At 37.4% G+C, this 18,222-nt stretch overlaps 3 protein-coding genes across 6 annotated transcripts; 2 read left to right on the forward strand and 1 right to left on the reverse strand.

Moving 5' to 3' along the window:
• Positions 1-1,310: 1,310 nt before the first annotated feature.
• mcur1 (mitochondrial calcium uniporter regulator 1) lies at positions 1,311-7,674 on the forward strand. The gene is made up of 9 exons (XM_044177388.1): positions 1,311-1,722; positions 3,997-4,113; positions 4,217-4,320; positions 4,952-5,053; positions 5,279-5,320; positions 5,482-5,553; positions 6,017-6,070; positions 6,416-6,530; positions 7,009-7,674. The coding sequence occupies exons 1-9, from the start codon at positions 1,443-1,445 to the stop codon at positions 7,062-7,064; spliced, it is 942 nt and encodes a 313-aa protein (XP_044033323.1). The 5' UTR covers positions 1,311-1,442; the 3' UTR covers positions 7,065-7,674.
• Positions 7,675-8,092: 418 nt separating this feature from the next.
• On the forward strand, positions 8,093-12,224 carry dph2 (diphthamide biosynthesis 2). The gene is made up of 7 exons (XM_044177397.1): positions 8,093-8,344; positions 8,637-8,808; positions 8,987-9,099; positions 9,664-9,884; positions 10,273-10,959; positions 11,475-11,657; positions 11,880-12,224. Exons 2-7 carry the CDS (start codon positions 8,659-8,661, stop codon positions 12,005-12,007), a joined length of 1,482 nt encoding a protein of 493 aa, XP_044033332.1. The 5' UTR covers positions 8,093-8,344; positions 8,637-8,658; the 3' UTR covers positions 12,008-12,224.
• On the reverse strand, positions 11,699-17,859 carry ncf2 (neutrophil cytosolic factor 2). Of its 4 annotated transcripts, XM_044177395.1 has the most exons (16): positions 17,544-17,815; positions 17,227-17,309; positions 16,926-17,034; positions 16,412-16,546; positions 15,977-16,084; positions 15,725-15,784; positions 15,301-15,344; positions 14,740-14,881; positions 14,508-14,573; positions 14,076-14,130; positions 13,851-13,891; positions 13,544-13,692; positions 13,332-13,443; positions 12,513-12,630; positions 12,305-12,406; positions 11,699-11,979 (listed from the first exon to the last, which is right to left on the reverse strand). In XM_044177395.1, the coding sequence occupies exons 1-15, from the start codon at positions 17,715-17,717 to the stop codon at positions 12,315-12,317; spliced, it is 1,488 nt and encodes a 495-aa protein (XP_044033330.1). In that variant the 5' UTR covers positions 17,718-17,815; the 3' UTR covers positions 11,699-11,979; positions 12,305-12,314. The 4 variants fall into 4 exon arrangements, with proteins under 4 accessions (XP_044033330.1, XP_044033328.1, XP_044033329.1 ...); XM_044177393.1 differs by having other exon boundaries at positions 11,699-12,406; positions 17,200-17,309; positions 17,544-17,813; XM_044177394.1 differs by having other exon boundaries at positions 11,699-12,406; positions 17,544-17,808.
• Positions 17,860-18,222: the final 363 nt, after the last annotated feature.

The raw sequence follows: 18,222 nt of genomic DNA on the forward strand, positions 1-18,222 counted from the left end.
ACTCAACAAACATACAAAGCACAGCACAGGGTCCATCCGCAGGCTGACGGCTCACTCCAAGATACCCCTCTGACCTTATCCCCCACCAAAACACACCCACTTATGGACATCCTCCCCTTAACTGTAACCGTAACCATTTCCTGTGGGAATGTGTCTTTATATTTATTTTAACATTGATTCCATCTTTATATCAACTTTTAACATCATTATACAAACATTATACACCCATACAAGGTCAGATAACGTAAAGGTTTGTATAATGCTTCCACAATAGATAAAACGGGCCACCATATAATTAAAGCCAAACCCTTATGAGCCAGCTGTTTAGTATGTTTTTCAACTAAAATATGAATAATGCAGAATGCGTTAATACGGGGAACCACAGACTGGATATTGGTAAAGATGAGTTTGGTTATTTCATTTATTTTATTTTATGATGATAAAGAAAAATACAGTATTTCGTGATCTTGACATAGCCAGCGTTTTTTTTTTAAATGACATCTCAAGAAATAACTACTGTATTTCATGATCATCGGAAAACAGCATTAACAACAAATAGATTTTTACATAATGACAGATTGTAATGAAAACAAATGACTTAACTGATAATGAAGAAACAAAACTTAGTATGGTGAGATGACAAAATAAAATCCTCTTGTGATGTTGAGGAAATCCAATCTGAAAGGAAGGAGGAAATACAAACGGAACCATCAAATACAATTCGGCACATATCACTGAATCACTGTGCAAAACTTGTGTGTAGCATACAGTCTTGTTGAAGGATAGCACTGCTTAAAGAACTTTTCCGTTTTTTATTGCATTAATGCAATATTTTCTATATTAATTCTATATTGATTTAATAGGTATTGTAAAATCTGTTTTTGTACATTAAACTTTCAGGGACAGATTACAGAATAACAAATGGCATACCTCTGTATTATATTATTATATTAAGAACTCCCCCAAATAATTCATGCACTAGAAAAGTAGTAAAAATGCCAAGTAATTTCTGATTTTTTGCTCATCCTTAATTAATAGAAGAACTGAATGGTACCATGTATCTGCTGGTGACTGAGAACTATCATTGCATGGGCACTAAATTTAGAGGGAATAGGTCTATAGCATTATTATCAATTTCTAAAGGGTTAGTTCAACATTTGCCCCCCTATCTAGTCAAAAAAGCCAGCCAATGTGATTTCTGCTGCCACCCAAATACAATGAAGGTACAGTATAAAGTTGCATTTATGACACACTATATTTTATTTTGAAGTGTGTGACCGGACAGTTGGAAGTTTCACGTTTCAATCATTCTGTCTAACTTGATGGTTAGGCGGCAAAAACTAGGTGAAAAGTTGCAATGCAAACGACAGAGGCAGTAATCTTCTCAGCATTTTCACAGACGGAAGTACAGCCTTGTTGCTGGCGGAACGCAAGCTTCAACAATGGTGCTTAAGCAGTGTCATTCGCGATTTCAACTTTTTGGTGTTAACCGCCCAGAAAAGCTGTTCGAGCCTGCTTTTAACCAAGACAGAGTCAGCGTTAGCAGTTTTGTGCCAGCGCAATCGATCGTGTCGCGTTTGACATCTGTCAAGTCATCACCGAGTGTCCAGGGCGTCATCACTCCACCTCTTAGCAACTTAGAGGAGCCGCTATGGAGAAGGAGACGAGCTCCTGGACTGAAGAGGACACGTCTTTCTGCAGTGACTCAAATGTCCGCAAGAGGTAACGAGCTTCTTATGGTCTCTTATTAGCGTAAACATGGTGTCACTTAGCTGCATGACACACGTCAAATAACTCCACTTTAAACCCGCTTATGCCCCCAGTGTGTGCTTGAATGCAGTGATGCTATAACTTTAGGATCTCCCACGCGACACTTTAAGTTTTAAAATCTATAAGTTTGTTATTAGAAAATGTCAAAAACTGTAGACCTGTCAGAAATCATTACTATCTATAAGGAGGAGGAGAAGAAGAAGAAGCCCGGGGGTCGTCGTCTTCTTCTTCTTCTTCTTCTTCTTCTTCTTCTTCTTCTTCTTCTGCTTCTTCTGCTGCTGCAGATTTGATTGGCGGAGCTTGCAGGCGCATTACCGCCACCTACCGGACTGGAGTGTGGAACAGTACATTGGCAGACAAATAAAAGACAAAAAAATAGAACAAAACAGGAAAAAAAAACTTATCTCTCTTCTCAGTATATCAGCATCCTCATTTCCATCTACTCCTACATGAGCAGGGTCCCAAACGAAGCAAACCGTCAGCTGTATATTGAAATGTACTATAGGCATCACAAATAGCCAGGGAGGAATAGCTGAAGATGGGACTGTTGGACTGTATTGTATGTTACATAAACCAACACTTTCTGCTTTTATATTTCCCATCCAAAGCTTCTAAAATTGGTTTCATTGGGCTCCCAACAGTCGTGCAGGGTGAGAGCTACTATGACCCTGCAAGTTTCACTCTTCTTATCCATAATGACATTTCCCCCATTTCAACTTGTATGGCATGGCTACTGGAGATGATTTAAATGCTCCACTGCATATTCTTAGTCCTTGCGCCTGCTCCACATCCAACTTATTAAGGTGACTCTCTGCTGCTGACATAAAAGCTACACATCCATAATCTAATGTAGCTCTCATAAGGGCCTGGTGTACATTCAGCAATGATGCTCTGGTTGCTCCCCAGTCTCGTCCTGACAGGCACCTTAAGTGATTGTTGACCTTTTTACACTTTGTCCTTTACTTTATCGATGTGCTGCCTCCAAGTCAGCTTTTCATCAAACAATACTCCTAGAAGCCTAATCACATTCACCTGCTCAAGTGTTGTGGCCATATAGCTTCAAGGATATTTCTTTACGACGTCTAGAAAAACACATCACTTGTGTCGTCGTTACGGATCACTTAAAACCCCGCTGCTCCAACTGCACCAACTCTTTGTAACCAACTCAGTGTTAGATATTTCTAAAGCCAGATCCTGATGCAAAATCTGCAATGTTTTCAATAGAAACCTTTGCCCACATCGCACACTATATTTACGTAATATACCACATGGCCTCCTGTTTTTGGGTGTCGCCACCACAAAGTGTTATTGTTGTGTTTTTAAATATGAATGTTTCAAAAAGTTAACTATCTCTAAATTGTTTATATGGTTGGCATTTGTGAATCTGACTCAACGTGTTCTTACCCACGCACTTATCCTGACTGTTGTTGTAAGGGACATCATTTTGATAAAGTGATCAGTTCCTTAGAAAGATCAATTCTTTCACATGAGTAAATGAATACCTTTTGCTTGAAAATATTACTGTGAGCATGAGCATGACCGAAACGTTGCACTGTATCTGTAAACTCAGTGCTGACAGTGGGCTGCAATTTGATGTTTTCTTTCACAATTCTTCTAATATAAAATACAGAATATGAAGTATGTACAGTATATAAGTCATTATAAACATGATGCTCCACAGTATAAAAGAAAATTGCTCATTTCAAGTAAATGTATAATGAATACATATATGAATGGAATATGTACAGTTTGAAAGAGTGTTTGTAATATGTCAAATCTGTGAGAATAAGAAGGATGTGAGAAAATGTAAGAAAGCTGAAATGTTTACATTCATTCATGTGCATATATATTGTGGAATGAAGACATACTTTTACAAAAATAAATAAATATATATATATATATCATATATTTATATATCATATATATCTATATATATATATCTATATCATATATATATATATATATATATATATATATATATATATATGAACACCTTATTATTAATGTCATTGCTGACAGCATATGTGGAGAATGTGCCATTTACATGAAATGCAGTCTCTTAACAAAAGCTTCAAGACAGAGGTTACAGGAAAATGTGTACAGTAGTGTTACAATATGCAGTGACACACAGTGTATATTGAAGAAAGGAAGGGAAAAGTAATATCTCAACGATTCCAGTGTCTAGGTAATGTTTAATCACTCCCATCTTCTTATCTTTGGTTTCAGAGCTGAGTACCTCCATCGAAGCCTTCCAGTATGACTTGAAACCAGGTTTACCAAAGCCTGAAGGCGGGAGGCTGTTTTTTGATACACATGCAGTGGTGCAACTCTTTGAGGAAAATGGTTTGGCTTCTTTTGTTACTTCAAACAATGTTCACAATATTACTCTGCTGTGTTAATAACAAGCTGTTGATTTTCCTCATAAATAAACATTTTCATTCAACAGGCTTCACTACTCAGCAAGCTGAGGTGATGGTTAAAGTACTGGTGAGGATGACAAACTCTAACATGGATGTCATCTATAATGACATGGTAACCAAAGTGCAACAGGTGAGACTGTAAGAGTAATAAAATAAAAATATATTTTCTGTATTAAGTCTGCTGCAGGCTTCCTGGAAAACTTTGAATCTTTTGTGGGTGTGTCAACAGCAGAGCATTAAAGTAATAACAATAATATGATGACATATCTGGATATGATATAGCACGATATGGAAATTCTAGTCCCACTGACAGGAATGTCTGAGGAATCTGGAGTATGGTAAGAATTATACCACACCTCTCCTTTATATGGTTGTTTCTGTGTCACTTGATAGAAATTTAATTGTGCATGTAGCTCAGTATTTAGACAGCGTTGAGACTGAGTGCGTAATGTAGGCAGAGGAGGGAAATAGGACCAAATCAAGAATCAGATTTTTTTTCCCCCAGGATGTTTTAGATTTACAATTTTTATGCCATAGGCCTATTAGTAAAAAATAAATAAATTTTAAACTCTAAAACGAAACCTGATATCCCTGCGCTGTCAGGATTTTAATGTGGCACCCATCCCGACAGTGTGCAGGATTTCTGGTTCTTCTCATACTCCATATCTGTTGAAACGGGTTACTATCCTCTCTGTTTCTCTAGCCTTCTTTGTGTCCAGTTTTTCTTTTGAACTTTTGCGTTGGATGTGTGATTTTGGCAGGAGATCATGTTGCAGCGTGTGATGTCTCAAATAGCAGCTGTAAAGAAGGACATGATCATTCTTGAGAAGAGCGAGTTCTCTACATTACTGGCAGAGAATGAGGTAAGTGTGTTTATCACTTAAGCTGTTTCCCAAAAGTAATTGAGGTATTGCATCTATGCTCGTGGTTGTTCTGGTGATCCATGTACTGTACATAAACTGACTTTTGACTGCATGCACTCTCTGTACTGTACAGTATGTTCATGGAAGCATTTCTTTATGCTTCTGTCTGTTGTTCTGTTTTTGATTCATATGACTTCATTTTCAATATTATAACATTTCTCCCAGAAACTCAAGATCCAGTTATTGCAGTTCAAGGTCCAACTGGCTGTAAGTGATTATTCTGATTTACTCAAATCAGTTTATGTCCAAGTTTTATGGAAGAATGATCATTTAGAAGCATTTCATCATCTTTTTTTCATCCAAGATCTTTTATTTACCAGTAGTTTAGTTGTGACCTTCCTTTATGTATCTCCATTGCCACCTTGCAGGATGTCATGAATAAAGTGCGCTCAGACTCTATTTTGGACATGAATATGGAGAAAAGTCGTGTAAAAGAATTGGTAAGTGTTTGAGAAAATGCAATCATGGAATAAATGAGTGTTTGGAGATCTGTTGAATTATTTTGTCTTTTTTTTTCATCTTAGATTTGCTTACATTTTACACATGACTTAATTGTTGAAACATTTTGTTTCAAAATGATGCCTTTAAGTGACACCAACTCTGTATCTCATTGAATGTTATTGCAGCTGTCAGGCTGTAATCCATTACGTTCAGTATGTAAACATGCTGAGTTAAAGGAATGATGGAATCTTGATCCCAAGTTCTTCACAAGCAGATCAGTGATGTTTGAAATGTCCTGTTTCATAGCTTTCACAGGTGGGACACAGACTAAATAAAGGCATTTTTTTTCTGTCCTTAGAAAGCTGCAGGGAACACTGCATGAAATGTGAACCTGACAGATCATGTCCTACATCGCGCTCCTTGTATTTCTCTTCTAAATAAAACGTTATTTATCGTTTTCAGAAAGCAGAGCATGACAAGAAGCTTCTAGAAATGCGAACTGAGATTGTGGAAATGGTTTGTATGTGTGCAGTGCACCTACAGTACATGTACATGTAGTTTCCTGTCTTATTACTCCAATTGTTTAGTTCATGGTAATCTACATAATGTACAATCACAGGGCAGACAGTGATACAGTAGATAGTGTAAAGTGCAGCTATGACAAGTGTTATTTTAAATGAACGTGGTAGCCTGTACAGTATACTGTTGTGCAAAAATGTTTATACTGTTCCCTACATTCATTATTGCTTTATTAAAGTACATACAAGCCCATAAAAGCTTTTGCACTGTCTGTTATAAATATCTGGCAGGTCTTTGGTGGGGCTTGTCTTTAATGCTTGCGTCTAACTGCCTTTTTTACAGACTGCAGAGCAAGATCTCCATTTAACTCAGACCAACATGAAAATAGACACTGAGGTGGCTGGTTTGAAAACCATGCTAGAGTCTCATAAACTGGATACTATAAAATACCTTGCAGGTAGGACATGGCACTTGTGCATTGTTGTTATGTAGAATCAGCAATCGCAATTGCATTGAGAACTTGGGCTGTCAAATAATTACTTTTTGTTGTTCAGACTCTTTATTGTTGTGGGGAAGTAACCGTTTTTAAAGTGGGGACCTGAAACCTACTGTACATTGTAGCCACAAAAGCTAAAAATGCAACATTTTGTTTCCTTCATACATGTTAAATACAGTAGATAGTTACTGCACATCTTATTCATATGGTACAACTGGTGCAAGTTAAAAGCATTATTCATTTAAAACGTATTCAGTAGATTAAAGTGCTAATTTTGACAGCTCTAGTTGAAACTTAAATTGTGAGGAAACTGTTTTTTTAACTGTTCAAAAGCGGTTATCAAACATTTGGCAGAATAAAAATTAAGTAAATAATATATCACTGTGACTTACTGAAGCAAGCAAACTAATGATTGACCTATGTTTCTTTTCACTTTTAGGTTCAGTGTTCACCTGTCTCACTGTGGTCTTGGGTTTCTATCGTATTTGGATGTAAGCAGGATTATGAATATGATTTTCATATAACCCCTGGTTAACACTTCAATGCATCCTCTGAATCAAGCAACAGTCAGAGACCAAATCTCTTTCACGTCGAAAGGTTGTATTTATCAGTGTAATGTTACTCTTTTCTCAGAAGTAGGAGTTATGGAAGAAAGGCTCAACCACCAGATCACTGGTGGAAGTTTTTGAAATAATCAAATTTTGACTCTTAACTTATGTAACCCCCTCAGCTACCGGAACATAGGTGATAAATGTATGCGTATGTAAGTTTTGGACACTTGCCATTCAAAAAATGTTGTGAGGATAATTAAATACTCCCCTGTTATTCAGATAATGCTGTCTGAAACTGACGTTAAACTTTAAAAAAAAAAGTTAGATATATATTTTGTATATGTAGGCCTATATATCAAGCTGTATATATTGGAGAGAAGCCAGGAGGGGTCAGCGTGACTCTTAACCACTATATTATCACAGATACTTACCTTGTATCTCTCTTTATAGTTTGGAGTTTCAGAAGTGTTTTAGCAGGATCCTTAAATTGTGGGAAATGTTATTTGAATGACATGTCTGAATTGTCAATAAATTGTAAACTTTGTGCTAACAAACAAAGTGTCTGTTTCTATTGGTGATTTTGTGTAGGGATATATATTTGATGGTTCTATTGTTGGGAACTGGTCATGGTTATGTTGTTATGCTTTTATTACACGTCTTACTGAAACACATGTTGATTAACTGTATCTCCTCTGACTTTCAAAATGTATTGATAACCCTAAAGTGATAACGTAATGTGTGTGTGTGTGTGTGTGTGTGTGTGTGTGTGTGTGTGTGTGTGTAATTGTGTATCACAACTCAGCGATCTGGAAATATGAGTGAGTTTTAGTGGTGATAGTAATAGTTTTTTTTAATGATGTCGGGGGTGAGTAGAGGAGAAATATTAGCTGTCTTGAGGTAAATAATGCCAGGAAAATAAATAGCCGATAGGGCACGTCATTCTGTCAGTTTACCCTGGCTTTTATTTTGAAAACCCTTTAAACCGGAAGTGTTTGCCCTAGTGGAACGGCTGAACTGCTTACACGTGTGTAGCCGTCAGAGACGCGTTTTATCCGTCAACAGCTACTCACATGACATTGAATTATAAGTTTACATGTATGTGGTCATGCAGGTACAAAACGTCATAAATTGTAAATAATATAGTTTGTAAAGATTTTAAACAACGACCTCAGGAGTCAAATCAGCTAGCGGCCAAGCTAGCAGACGAGACCAAGGTTTAGCAAGGTAAGTTAAGGGACGGTTAACTGTACATTTGACACGATATGTGTCGTTATCTTGTAAAAATATACCATAACTTCCTATTGACAATGTAGTCAAGTGGTTGGCTACATTGTTACGCTTCATTCGGTCAATTATTCGTGAATGTAACAATAGAGTAAATATACTTGACTGTCGTTCAGTCAGACGTGTTTTTCGCCAGCAGAATAAGCCATTAAAGAAATGTTGATTATATTTACATTAGCTTTGTTGCTTTGTCACCAGCTGATATGCTGAAATATAGTTTGTGTTTTTGCAGGCACTGCATCTCCTATGCAGCAATGGCTGATGCATTTAGTAGCAACTCGGAAACGGTAATTCAGCGTGTGGTAGACGTAACAGTGAAGACAAATACCCCTCTGGAAAAACTTGAAGAGTTGTATCAGATTAAAAAGACTTGCGACTTCATCAGTGAGCGTCAGTTTGAAAAGGTGAGGACATCATTTTTTACTTTTAGTCATGTAAACATTTCAGTCCAATTGTATACCAAAGCATGAAAGGACAACACACTTCTTGCTGTTCAGTTAAGCAACTCAAGCTAAATCATATGCATCAACGCCAGATACACGTTTGAGAAGTTTATTTGTCTAAAATGGTAAATGTTCGCAGGTTGCTCTGCAGTTTCCTGACGAGCTGCTGGTGGATTCAGTTGCAGTAGCAGCGGAGATTGAGAGAAACTGTAATGTCAAGTCGTTCGTTTTGGGAGATACATCCTATGGCAGGTAACACACCAAGTTTAACTGAGAAAAGTCTTACTTGGTTTAATAATGCACCCATGCTGCATATGCCATTTTTAGTGCTTTGATTCTTTGTGCAAAGTGAAGTGAAAAGCATGGCCCAGTTGTACCTTTACTGATGTATCTGACAAAGACAAATTTTACATGCATTTTATGCTTTACATGTGATAATTTCCAAATTTGGATCCAGCACACACACGTGATATTTCAAATTTAGAATAACTTTTATCAAACTGATTTAGTAAGTGAGGATATTACGATTTTGGCGGTTTGATTTATTTTATTTAGTTACTTTATTTATCATTAGCATGTGTGATAATATACCTTTAGTATAGCTGCTTGTTGAACTTGAAAAATACCAGCTTTTGCCGCTATACCGTGAGTTTTATTTTGATGTTTAAGCACATTTTTCTGATTTATTCACAGATATTGAAAAACAGGTTGTAGGTGAACTGCTTCTAATGCCATCAGCCATTTGTTCAACGGACAGCCACGGTGTTGTTATTTTTGTTCACATACATTCATTTTTTGTTGAATTCTCTGGAGCAGTTGCTGTGTGGATGAGGTAGCTGCAGAACATGTTGGAGCCGACTGCATTGTGCACTATGGCAGCGCGTGCCTCAGCCCGTCTAAAAGACTGCCATTGATGTACGTCTTTGAGAGAAGACCGGTGGATCTTGAGAAGTGCACTTCTGCCTTCAGAGAACTCTACCCTGACATGCACAGTCACATCATCATCCTCTATGATGTCAACTATGTTCATGCTATAAGTAAGCTATTCTACTAAGCCCTACTGTGTGCTCTTTAATGTGATGTATAAAAGAGGATTAGGCCATCATATGTTTATGCCATTATATTGAGGAGATATTCATGTTTATTTAAGCAGTCATCTGTCAGATCACTATGTGTCGTTCATGAAAATAGGACAGCTTTAAGATGAATAGTAGGACACATGTACTATTTTAGGTAATTTGACTACTTAGTTAATTTAACTATCAGCATCCTCAGTCCAGATATATCAATTCCAGACTCTAAGAAGTCATATTAACCACATCCTCAGTCAAGGCAGATCTTACCTATTCACATATTAGCTTAATAAAGGTTTGTTAATGATTTCCTCTCAGTGACTGAATAAAACATATTTTTTCTTTATTTCAGATGATCTTCAGACACTCCTTTCGCCAGAGTATCCAAACCTTGTCATCTCAGAACTTGTTGTCGAAGGGGAGCAGTGTTACAGTCACGGCCGGATCAAAAGACAACATGACACCTGTCTGTCAGAGCGAGGAGACAACCAGGTTATTCGTCAGTTTGGAAGGCAGTTCTCCTTGAAAAGCGGTTTAAGCATAAAGGATTACAGTATGTTCTATGTAGGCCAAGAGGGAGCGACCCTGAGAAACTTCATGATGACTTGGAATCGCTGCTCATTTTGTTCTTTTGATCCCATAACAATGATTGGGAGGACTGAGTCAATAAGTATCAACCGTGCACTGATGAAGCGATATTACGCTATAGAAAGGGCCAAAGATGCCAACGTGGTTGGCATCCTGGTTGGAACACTCGGGGTGGCAGACTACCTCACCGTCATCCAGCAGCTGAAGGAGACCATCAGCAGAGCTGGCAAGAAGAGCTATATGTTTGCCATGGGCAAACTGAACGTGCCCAAACTAGCAAACTTTCTGGAAATTGACATTTTTGTGTTAATTGCATGTCCTGAGAACTCACTGCTGGACTCAAGTGAGTTCTATAAACCTGTTGTAACACCATTTGAGATGGAAGTGGCCTGCAACAAGAAGAGGGAGTGGTCAGAGGAATATGTCACAGACTTTCGACAACTCCTGCCAGGTTAGATTGGGATTTATCAGAAATTCCAAAATCAACTCAACTTTTTTATGTTAAGAGACTGTATGAAAATAATTGGATCTTTATAGTATTATAAAGATGGTGATGAAATGTTAACGAAAAAGTTATAATTGTCATGTAAAGTTTGCCTATATTATAATTCAAGCTCAAAAATAGCGATGGCTGGGTTATGTTTGCTATAGATTTGGAAATTTCGAATTCCCCTTCTAATATGTGCGTTGGTGGCTACAGTGAATATTATTATTCCGTTAAGAAATGTTATATGTTTTAAAGTACATTACACCAGATTCAATTCTTTATGCTTTTCCTCTCTTAGTTATTAATGGTGAAACGATCTGTACCAACTCTGTACTACATTTGGAGTAATTGGGGGAAGGTGTTGCAAAGAAAAGACTAGAAATTAAAATATTGAAAAGTGAAATATAAGATTCAGTTGAAGGCTATTGAAGTATTTTGCTACATCTAACATTTCCTTTTTTATCTCAAACTTGCACCAGGGGGACAGAGTCATGTGCCTTTGGCTGATCAGCAGGAGGAGGGCGATGAGACTGACATGTCTTTAATCACAGGAGCGCTGCGAAGCCAGAATCTGTTGATCAGTGAGCCTGCAGAGTCCTCATGTGGCTCTTCCGTGGTCCTCAGGAACCAGATGCTGACTGTAGCCAACACCAACTCCGCTGGTATAAGAAATTCTGCTAAACATAAGACACTGTTTGCTTAATTTCCATACATCAATAAGTTTATTGCAGAATTTTGCACACATACAGTAATTGTTGCACCTTGTGCATGTGAGCATTTCTCAAAACAACAAAAAAAAAACCCACTTCATTTGTTACAGTCTTGCACAAATACACTTATAAATGTCTTGTATTACATTACACAGTTATGCTTTCTCTTTTCAGCATCTTTCCTGGCGGAACGAAGCTGGCGTGGCTTAGAGCAGAAGTTGGGAGAGACACCTGTGGTGAAGGCAGTGAAGGGCAGGAGAGGCATAGCTATTGCCTATGAAGAGGAAGGAACGTCTTCATGATAATTTACCAGTAATCCAACAGAGTATTTAATCATAGGACCAAATCATAGGTTACATTCTGTGATCATAGGTTACATTCTGTGATTCATTAAGTAATGCGAAAATAAAAACTGATTTGGTCCAAACATTACAACTTTTAGCACTCGTCCAAAGGTATTGTGACCATTGATATTTTAATGATGTTTAAAAGTAATATTAATAAAAAATATACAATTTAGTTCATTGGTACCTGACCACTTTTCAGCTTTGGCCACTTAACTGTATTACTGGCTTTATTATGTTTTCTTTTACATTTACATTTATTTGTTTACTGTTTATTGACAGGAACTTCTTCCACAAAGGATGCAGGAAATATACCAGTATTCCCATTACATTGCCCCTCCAACCAATCCTGGTTGACTAAAGAAAAAAAGAAATTATTAATTAGAATCTTATTTCTTGGACATATCAGTATTTCTAAATATTTGGGATATACACTTATATGGCCCAAAGAATGAAGTCTCACCTTTAGAGAGGAGTGTGATTGTATCGCCTTCGTGAAAATTGAGATCCTCTGGGTTTGACGACTCATAGGAATGAAGTGCCACCAAGTGAATCTCGTTCTTTGGCTTTCCATCAATTTGCTAGAAACACAAAATGCACACAAATAATAATTTTCTGCTCAATTTCATCATAACTCAAGTTGAAACAAGTGATCTTGGTTTGCACTGGATTTTATGGTTTATGGCATAACGTTTAAGTGTTGGAGTGAATCCAGGAAGATAATTTAGCCCATAACCCAACATGGAGTGCTAACATGGAGCATAAAGCACTCCTATAATAAATGAATATACAAAAATATTTCCAGCAAAGTTCTATTTTAACTTTTCAAGTCCTTCGGAAAGTGGCCAACATGAATTTTGTCAGCATTTTGTGGTGTTACAGCTTCAATTCAGAGTAAAATAAATTAGAATATTTTGAGTTATAAATATTTGCATCCTTAGCAAGGGACACTTCAAACTCTGTTAAGTTGCATCCAAATTCCTTTGAGTGTCCTTGAAATCATGTCCGTCTGTCGTGTAGTGGTGTATTACAGTTGTACTCGACTGCAAGACCAACATGATTGAGGATGAAACACATCTGTATGAGGTTGCTCAGATGTGCATAATGAAGAGCTTCAATAGTCTCAATGTTGCTTTCCCACTGACAAAAATGAAATTTGCAGGAAACAGTTGAACACCATTTATCAGGAAGATCCTAAAAATATTCATAATTCATAAATGTTGGTATCAACCAGAATAACTGTATTTTGTGAGGCCAGCATATTAGATCACCACTTGCTTACCTCTTTGGTGTTACACCACAAGGTGATGCGCCCACCACTGGCACAACTCCACACACTTTCCATTTCTGTGTCGGCACTGATTACACTTTGTCCAGTTGCCTCGGAGGTTATACTAAATGGAACAAAAGGATAGAATTTTGTTCTCCATCAGTAACACAATATACCAATTAAACTGGAAGATTTATTTATTTTTTTTCAAATGTGCACCGTACCTCAAGGTAATTGCAGTAGAAGGCAGATTCAGTTTCTTACTGATTTTCTCAATCAGTATCGCATAGGGAGACCCAGGTGGTACTGAGACAGCAAAGTTGAATGTGAAACGGACTTTGACGATACATGAATTGTCGGTAGGCTGTGCATCCTGGCATTAATGAAAGGGGGGAAAAATGGAACTAAGTCAAAACAAAAATAAAAATAAATCCACCCTAAAACACTTCCCATGTTGGCACATTTTGTGGTTTAGAGGTGTATCATATTCATGGGCAGGACTGGACAAATCAAGGATTTGACTCAGCATACCTTTCGTTGTATGTGTCCACTGCTGTCACTAGGAGTAAGACCTTAATAAAAACATATAAATACATATTTAAAAAAACGTTTAGTTATATGGGTCAAATTGCATTTGCAAACACTTTCTGGGTTACAACATTTGTTATGGTCATATGCAATGGTATTTAGCACCAATCAGAGAATGGTGCCTGTAGTTATTTTAGCTTGCTTAAACTGTGTGTTGGAGAAGTCTACCTTGTTTCCTTTCAGGTCTGGTCGGTGGTGCTCGAGTTGGGGGCTCAGTTATCCCCTGTCCATGGTTAATACCATCCAAATAATGCCGTTCAAAATACAGAAAAAATAAAGATGTAATTGCAGCGCACTATAAAACTTGGAACAAATATCAGATTTCATCAAGTGCCATTTTAGAAACCTGCAGAGTATGCTTAGAAAATTAACAAAAGACTACTGATAATGTCTTTAACAGACATTTCTAAGTCTCAGAGCAAAATGTTTGACTACTGGAGACTACACCGCCTCTGGAAATACTAAGAAGCAATCAACAAAACAAGAAATGATTCATACTCTGAGAATGGCTGCACAGTGTGTTTAAGTATTAACGTTGTTACAGCAGTCTACTATAAGAAAGTTGTGAGAAAAAAAAGAAAAAGAAAATAAATGCCTTACCTCATTCTGTTTAGAAGCCAAGGAGATCTCCAAACGTTCCAGGTAATTGTAAGGAACAAGTCCCCTCTATAATTGACATGATAATGATGAATACTCTCAATTGACAGTAACATTATATGAATTCTCTTAACATGACTTGAATAATGGTTTCTATGCATGTTTCATAAAAAAAGGAAAAACACAAGTGCCAACAGGAGGTCTTGGGAGATGCACACTAGCATAGTGGTCTTACTCTTTCATTGAAGATCACAGATGCCCAGTTGTCAGCACCCTTCTGCAGTACAAACACAATATTGCCCGGCACTACAGCCAACTCATCACTGGTCTCAGGAACAAACTCAAACAGGACAGTGTGGGGTTCTCCTTCTAAAGCCCTGTGAAGACAGGAGGCATCCACACGGCATCAAGATACCTGCTGGCACACTAGCCTCGCTTGTGTAATAATACATTTCTGTCCTGCTGTGCTATTGTTTACATTTACACAGTGATTCAACATTTTCCTCTTATGAAATCATACAGTTTCATACATTTGGTTGATGCTTTTTTTTTGCCCATTTCCTATTTCTACTTTAAGAGCTGATTTTTCAAATTTTACACATCCTCCATGTACAGCAGAAAATCCATCGTCTATCACAAAACCTTACCAAGCATCAAGGTAATTTGCAAACAAACAAACAAACAAACAAACCATATTCATACCATAATCATATTTTTCAACATTGTAACTACCAACTAAATATAATGTGCGTTTAGAGAGCATCAAGTTTCTACAACTTCAAGGTGACCGTTCTACCTTAGAACCTCAGGTTCTTTTGGACGAGTTGGACCATCTTCGACCTGTCAGATGTAAACACAAAGCATCCAGTCAGTGGTGCTGGAAACATTTTCAGATGTAGTTCTCACTGACATGGTGCAGCACAGCATCACAGTAATAGCCTTTTAGTTTAAAAAAACTAACAATAGTTATAAGTGTGGTATTACATTATGGTAAGCTAGGGCAGAAAATATAATGCAGCTTGTGATACATCAAAGTGTCCTTGGATCACGGTCACCAACACAGGTTGATTGTGGATAATTTAGTGCCTCTTAAAATTTCAAAGTCTTCCATATAATATATTTTTGATGTAATGTGACACAATAAGCTAATAATAACACGCTTGTCATCAGATTGTATTGTTTTTTGTTTTGTTATTGCCAAAGAAGAGCCCATATGTCACCTGTGGCTGTAATGGGGCAAATCCAGAGAAGTCATCCTGAGGGACGACAGAGGCAACAACCTGAAGATAACAGAGAAAAAATGTCAGATATGTCAAATAATTACAGTGTTTTCTCCAAAATAATCTCAATTGTATTTATCTTTTCAAAAAGTAAGTATTCTATAAAGAAAAAATCACTGATTAAGTGATATTTTAGTGAGTGTAATACCAACTGTTACTAAAGCAAAGGTATGTCATCAGATAAAGCGTTACCTTCGCTTTGCCCAGGTAGTCCTTCTTCTCCAGCTCAGCAACATAGTGCTTATTTGGTTTGAATAGCACTTTTGATGGGAACTCAACTGGTTTGAAAATTTTCTGTTTCTGTTGGTGAAATCGCATTGCAAGGGATATTATAATATTGATCAAGCATTTCTGACATGAACGTAAATTCTGATTCAATTGCTAACCCTTTTGCCAATAAACAGAGTATCACTTTGAGCAAATAAATAGCGCTCTCCATGCCTCGTCCTTGACCCTTCACTGATTAGACTGATATTTATGTATATTTATTTGCAAATACACTGGCTGATATAGGGATCTTTTTGAAATAATTGGTTACTGGGTTGTCAATGTGAATATCTATCTGAGTTGTGGGTGGGTGCATCACCTTGCTCTAAAGCGCTACATCCCACCCACATGTGAACTGACCAGGGTGGATTGCAGAGCTCTGTCAATTATATTGAGCTTGGCGTCTGTCTTGTAGTCGAGAGCCTTCACAAGGTTTTCCTGGGCCTTTTCCCAGTTACCCAGCTGAGCCTCAGCCAGGGCCATATTGTGGAGAACCTGTGGCAGGAAACATTGATATTGTATTTGAAGAGAAATGCCTGGGACTCTGTTATTAGGAGTGGCTTTTTTTAACCCTTACTGTAGAAAAGAGTGAAAATGAGTCAAATTGTACTTTGGACGAATGGCTAACATCAACAGTGCCAAATAAAAACAGACAAACCACTGTTTTTGAACCACTGGTTTTTAACATCAAGTTAGTCATTAGGGCAGATTACAAAAGAGTGTTCAGAATGAATGTACTCTACGTCTCTAAACTGTTTGACAGAAGTAGACAGAATAGAGAAGAACAGTCTTAAGTAGTCTAATAATTTGTTAATGGCATAATCAGGGTTTACAAGAACAATATAAAAATGATTGGATGCTTTTAAATACTTACCTCACATGCATATAACTTGTATGTGAGACCAAGTGCTTTGTAATCTATCAGCTGGTTGCCTCTTAGTCTTTTGAAGGCATGCTGGAAATCCGCTAAACTCTCCTCATACCTTTGAATATAAATAATCCAGTTAATTACTTTTGCATGTAATAGACCAAAAAAAATTGTAAGAGTGATGATTACAAATCAAATTTTATGATGACAAAAGCATAGTGTGTCTAGTATACAGTATTTTTAAACCACAATGTTAAATATGAAAAATGAATGTGGCCACTTTATTGAGATGACTGGTGTGTCTTGCCTCTTCTTTCTGTAAAACGTGATTCCTCTTTGAAAGAAGGCAACAGCCAAGTGCTCGTCCTTGCCTATGCTGCAATCAAATGCCTGAGAAACATTAGAAAACACTGTAACTTCCTCTAGAAGAAAAGAGAAATGGTAAACTCTACTTCTTCTTTCTCAGTGACTTGCACTTTCAGACTGCAACATATCACAGTATTTCATCTCAGCTTTATCAGCTACATATTAAGAAGAGTTTACTTTTTGATGAGTAATATTACAAAATAAATACCGTAGATATTTTTGTTTAGCTTGCATTTTGCCAACAAAGGTCAGACATACCTTTTCAGCAGCATCCAGGGATTGGTTAAGAAGATGGAGACAGCCAATGTCAAAACAAATTTTGGAGTTTGGTTCTTTGATAGACAGGAAAATCCTGAGTGCTTCTGACAAATCCTGTCTTTCAACACAAGTTACTGCCTTGTCCCATTGGCGCAAAGTGTCCAGAAAAGACATAGTCGCAGGTTAGGCGTACACTGAGCTACGGACCAAATTAAGGAAGCTCTTCTGATTTACACCAGGGAGATCAGGAAGTGCAATGACAGTGTCATTGGTATATTTATATCTGCACCACCACCAGCTTTTAAGGCCCAATGGTTGTAGCTTTTTTCCCCATGTGATACTCTGGCATACAGTATGTAGCAATTCAGTGCTTGTGTGTGTGCGTGTGCGCGTGTGTTGGTATTTTACATACAGGTTTTACGGTTGGAAGAAGACAGACATCCTTTAGGTCTGTACAAGAAACCTAGTTTGATTTTTAAGTTTTGAGTGAAGTGTTGAATGTGAGTCTTGAATGATAGTCTGCTGTCAAGCCAAATTTTTGTAGGACTCAGTATGAGTAATATGGGTGCCATTTAAATTTGTAATGGCAGGAGTCAGAGTCACTGAATGAGGTGAAGAATACCATGAACTTGGTCTCCATTGGCACCAGGTGGAGTTATATTTTGATATTTTGGAACAG

Source organism: Siniperca chuatsi, linkage group LG19, assembly GCF_020085105.1.
Source record: "Siniperca chuatsi isolate FFG_IHB_CAS linkage group LG19, ASM2008510v1, whole genome shotgun sequence".
Taxonomy (NCBI): Eukaryota; Metazoa; Chordata; class Actinopteri; order Centrarchiformes; family Sinipercidae; genus Siniperca; species Siniperca chuatsi.

Excerpts from the sequence above, each read along its gene's own strand:
- mcur1 (XM_044177388.1), top strand. The coding sequence starts at position 1,443 with ATGGTGCTTAAGCAGTGTCATTCGCGATTTCAACTTTTTGGTGTTAAC. Across the intron at positions 1,723-3,996 it reads GACTCAAATGTCCGCAAGAG|AGCTGAGTACCTCCATCGAA; the intron begins GTAACGAGCTTC and ends CTTTGGTTTCAG. Across the intron at positions 4,114-4,216 it reads GCAACTCTTTGAGGAAAATG|GCTTCACTACTCAGCAAGCT; the intron begins GTTTGGCTTCTT and ends TTCATTCAACAG.
- dph2 (XM_044177397.1), top strand. The coding sequence starts at position 8,659 with ATGGCTGATGCATTTAGTAGCAACTCGGAAACGGTAATTCAGCGTGTG. Across the intron at positions 8,809-8,986 it reads GTGAGCGTCAGTTTGAAAAG|GTTGCTCTGCAGTTTCCTGA; the intron begins GTGAGGACATCA and ends AAATGTTCGCAG. Across the intron at positions 10,960-11,474 it reads CTTTCGACAACTCCTGCCAG|GGGGACAGAGTCATGTGCCT; the intron begins GTTAGATTGGGA and ends AACTTGCACCAG.
- ncf2 (XM_044177393.1), bottom strand. The coding sequence starts at position 17,717 with ATGTCTTTTCTGGACACTTTGCGCCAATGGGACAAGGCAGTAACTTGT. Across the intron at positions 14,574-14,739 it reads CTGTGATCTTCAATGAAAGA|AGGGGACTTGTTCCTTACAA; the intron begins GTAAGACCACTA and ends TGTCAATTATAG. Across the intron at positions 12,407-12,512 it reads AATCACACTCCTCTCTAAAG|TCAACCAGGATTGGTTGGAG; the intron begins GTGAGACTTCAT and ends TTTTTTCTTTAG.